Below are 4,254 nucleotides of genomic sequence, written 5' to 3'. Positions count from 1 at the left end.
TCATAACCTTAAATAAAACCAAACAAAATTCGATAGAATACATATACGCTAGATAACACTTATATTTTTTGTTATTTTGAAGAACGTTATTTTTTGTTTCGAATTTATCCTTTTGTATTTTTTATTAGATTTAATCATATTTATGGTCAAAATTAATAAAAAATCACATAAAATAACAAAATCATATTCTTTCTCGTAAGATTAAAGTATATTAAATATTAAAAAAAACAAATATTGAACGTAACTATATTGAACGTAACTTAGAAGTCTGTGGCTCTTCTTTATATAATTCGAGACAATTATTTTATTTTATCCATCTTGTATTTTAATATAAAAAAATATTTAATTTCAAATGTTGATTTTATTAAATATTTATCTTTTAAATTTATTATATAACGAAGATTTAAAAACATAATTTAATTTAAATATTATAAAATTAATATTAAATATAATTTTTTAAATATCTATCTTTTTGATAAAATTTTACTTGAAATCATTAATATTTTATTTTAGACTTGGTCTTGATAAAAAATATTATCTAAATTTATTTAACACTATAATATTGTATCATAAGTAGGCTAACAAATAACATTAAGTAAAAAAAATAATAAATTAAAAATATTAATTTTTTTCTGCTACTTAGATTAATAGTTGGTGTAACAATTTTTTTTGTAAGTATTAATATACTATTAATATTTCTTTTTCTTCCAAAAACCTTTTTACTTAAATGAAATTATCTTTACAATATACTATTAATATTATGTAAAATAATATATTATTATAACTATTTATTATACCTTGAATTTTTTATCCTTATTTTTTATAACTAGTAATATTTTTGTGTAAGTACACAAATATATCCTTAGCTTCTTTTTTTATTTATTTTTTTCTATAAACATATTACAATTGTTAGTTTCCTATCGTAGTCAAAAAGATGGTCTGAATTTGAGTGATTTTTGTACATTCAGTCTGGTCAGGGTATTTTTACTGTTTGTAATTACAAACACAATGCTAATGTATAAATATCTAAGGTCTAGAATTCAATATCATAAGTATTATTTAAATAACTAAATTCTAATATTAGGATTATATTAGTTTAATCTCCAGAAAACCTGTTCTAATTTAATACTAGTTGCACTTCACTAAATTATACTAGTTATACCACAATTATACCTAATTATTTGTTTTTAGCCTAAAGAATCAAAGGAAAAAAGACAGATAGGTCCCTGACTTATTAAATTTTTGACAAATACATCTCTAACAAAATTTAAATACAAAAAAGTACCTGACTTTAATAAACGGAGGACAATTTAGTCCTTCTGTCTATTTGCCTCTCATACACCAAACAAAACTAGCTGAAGAACGTTATTTTTTGTCATTTTGAAGAACTGTATTTTTTGCGTCGAATTTATCCTTTCATTTTTTTGTTAGATTTAATCATATTTATGGTAAAAATTAATAAAAAATCACGTAAATTAAAAAAATTATATTTTTTCGTAAATTAAGGTATATTAAATATTAAAAAAAAAATATTCAACGTAACTTTTTAGATTTGTGGCTCTTCTTTAAATAATTCGAGACAATTATTTTATTTTATCCATCTTATCTATTAATATAAAAGAAATATTTAATTTCAAATGTTGATTTTATTAAATATTTATCTTTTAAATTTATTATATAACGAAGATTTAAAAACATAATTTAATTTAAATATTATCAAATTAATATTAAATATAATTATTTAAATATCTATCTTTTAGATAAAATTTTACTTTTAAAATTTGTTATATATAATTATTTTAAAGCAGCTCATTTACTTTGCGCCAAAAATTAAAATTTTAGTCAAAATCGCCTTTTAATTTCCGAAAATTTCAACTTTGGAGTGTCTTCTCCCTCGTATCACATCTAGCTAGCTAGGTTACCACGCCAAAAACCCAATCTTTTTTCAGAACCTAAATAGTTGACTTATATTTTGTTTAACACTATTTCAAATACAGCCTCTCAAACACTTGATTAGGAATAGGATTCAAAAGCTTCACAATTTCCTTCTTCTTATCCGGATTCTTAACAGCATCATTCTTGAGCACTGCAAGAATCTCATCAGTCGCGCCGCTAACAATGCTGAGAGGCTGCTGGCCAAGATGTTGTTGAATGACACTCAGCATGCCTCATAGGCAGCCCTAGTCTCTTTGCTCTTGGGCTGATACACGCCTTCCTCAGTGGCAGTGAGGACACTCTCTTCCAGGAGGCGCCGGCGCTTGCCCTGTCGAGACAGGGGCTCGGTCAAAGGGTCACGCTCCTAGTCATCACTGCATTCTTTTCCCGTTTCTCTGCTTCAAGAACCCTAGTCATCACCTCAGGTTCTCTCTTTGCTCTGCTTTCTAGTCTATTTTCTTTAATTAGTTAGTTAGTTAGAATTTGCATGTTGTTAGTGGATTTAAGCGGTTAAGATAGGTTAGGATTAGTTTAGTAGATCTTTGTTAAGTTGCAAGTGTTGGATTATGGCTATTATGGATTTAATTCCACTGAAAATTGCTTGATTATGCTGAATTTCTGCATTGCACACCACATGCTTGATTGAATGCCTATGTAATGTTTTGCATTTTATTTATGTGTTGTATCTACTATAAAGATTAAATTGCGAAAATGTTAGGCACACTGTTCTTGGATGAGGCACTTTTGGCTATATTTTGATGCTTGTTCAACTTACAATTCATTAGCACATTGATTTTGTTTTGTTTTGTCAACACCTATAGGATTTCTTTTTGCATAATTCTTGAATTTTGGGTGAATCCTCAATTTGTGTGCATTTAATTTGTTGTTTTCTACAAGTAAAGAACCTTCACCGAGAAAATGTTATCTACTAAAAAAAATGAAAATAGCTAACAACTTTGAGTATGCTTTATTTTTTGTTCTGGAAAAGAAGGATGGTATTTCAAAATTTATATAGGTTCCAATGAACAACGTGTTCTGATAGATAAAGCATAATCCTAAGATGTAAGCTTATGACAGTACTGATGTAAGCATGGTCTGAGTAAATTGGTGCCATCTTCATTTGTCCACTATAGACATTTTAACATAGAGCAATACTTGAGATGCCAAATTTCCAAGGTCCCATCCACTTTAGGTAATTTGGGTTTGTAGCTTCTATCTATTTCTTTCCAGTAGCCCACCACTTGCCAATAACTGCTGGATGCCCCTCATAATTTTTTGTTCCTGGAGTCTTGAGTTATCACAGATAAAACACTGTCTTTGTGATGAAAAAAGAAAAATTTTAATAATTCCATTTATTTATTCCTTTGAGAAACTGCTTTTAGATGGACTTTTTGCTTTGCTTCTAGTATATTTTATGTTGGTCCTTGTTTTCAAGTTTGGATATGATCTTGCAGGGAAGATGATAAATGCTGTCTTTTTTCGGTCATCCTTTTTCTGTTCAAGTCGATACAAGCTCGCTTTGTCAATTGGCACATAGCAAATAGAGAAATCCACGATTTTTCTCTCTTTTGTCCGGATTCAGATGCTTTTTGGGCTCATGAACCTGGTTTATGATAGCAAATAGGAGGAAAGAAGTATTAGAATGTGAACATGGATGTTAAGCTTTTTGACAAACCCATTGCTTAGAAGGAGGCTTTGTTTCGTCGTGGTTTTGAGTCATGCTGTGTAAATACATTTAGAGATATGTATAGGAGAATCAATCAAGTACAAATCTGTAGCTTTGCTTCATTGTAAAAAATGAGAGAGTACAGCTTCAATGGATAATGCCAACAAAGTCTTTAATTGTAATTAACTTTTTTATGACTTTATTATGTGTTTATAATTTCAATGTGTTTATCTGACCACTGACAACTCCCATTTTGCACCAGCACCTTGCTTGACTTTGCAATAGCTTTACCACTTTCTACCGAAACAACATTAACAAAGAGCTTCCCATCCCTTGGGTACCTACAAACAAGAGAATCAGCATTTGTTATTATTAACAGAACCATCTATTTCCTTTATTTTCCCGCACACTGAATTACTATTGAAAACAATTCTAAAATCAACATACAACTATTTTAGCAGCAAAATTTGGATAAAAAGAGTATAATTTTGGTGATTTAGACATTTCCCCCCATTGATTACAACTACTTTAGAACTTAAAGATAAATCATTTTTGCTTACTTTTAACATGTCACTGTAGTCATTCAATATTATGGAATGTGGCCTTCTGATATTTAAACCATTTGACATGGAGTAGATAATAAGACTTTTTTT

At 28.4% G+C, this 4,254-nt stretch overlaps 1 protein-coding gene across 1 annotated transcript in view; it reads right to left on the bottom strand.

The window, feature by feature from the left end:
• Positions 1 to 3,912: 3,912 nt before the first annotated feature.
• Positions 3,913 to 4,254, bottom strand: part of LOC110275766 (L-type lectin-domain containing receptor kinase VII.1) — a 3,157-nt gene continuing 2,815 nt past the window's right edge. The window contains exons 3-4 of the mRNA XM_052254368.1: positions 4,162 to 4,207; positions 3,913 to 3,942 (exon numbers count right to left, since the gene is read on the bottom strand). Coding sequence (XP_052110328.1) covers positions 3,913 to 3,942; positions 4,162 to 4,207 — 76 coding nt within the window. The remainder of the gene's footprint in view (positions 3,943 to 4,161; positions 4,208 to 4,254) is intronic.

Source organism: Arachis duranensis, chromosome 9, assembly GCF_000817695.3.
Source record: "Arachis duranensis cultivar V14167 chromosome 9, aradu.V14167.gnm2.J7QH, whole genome shotgun sequence".
Classification (NCBI taxonomy): Eukaryota; Viridiplantae; Streptophyta; class Magnoliopsida; order Fabales; family Fabaceae; genus Arachis; species Arachis duranensis.
This window is presented reverse-complemented; position numbering and strand designations above follow the sequence as displayed.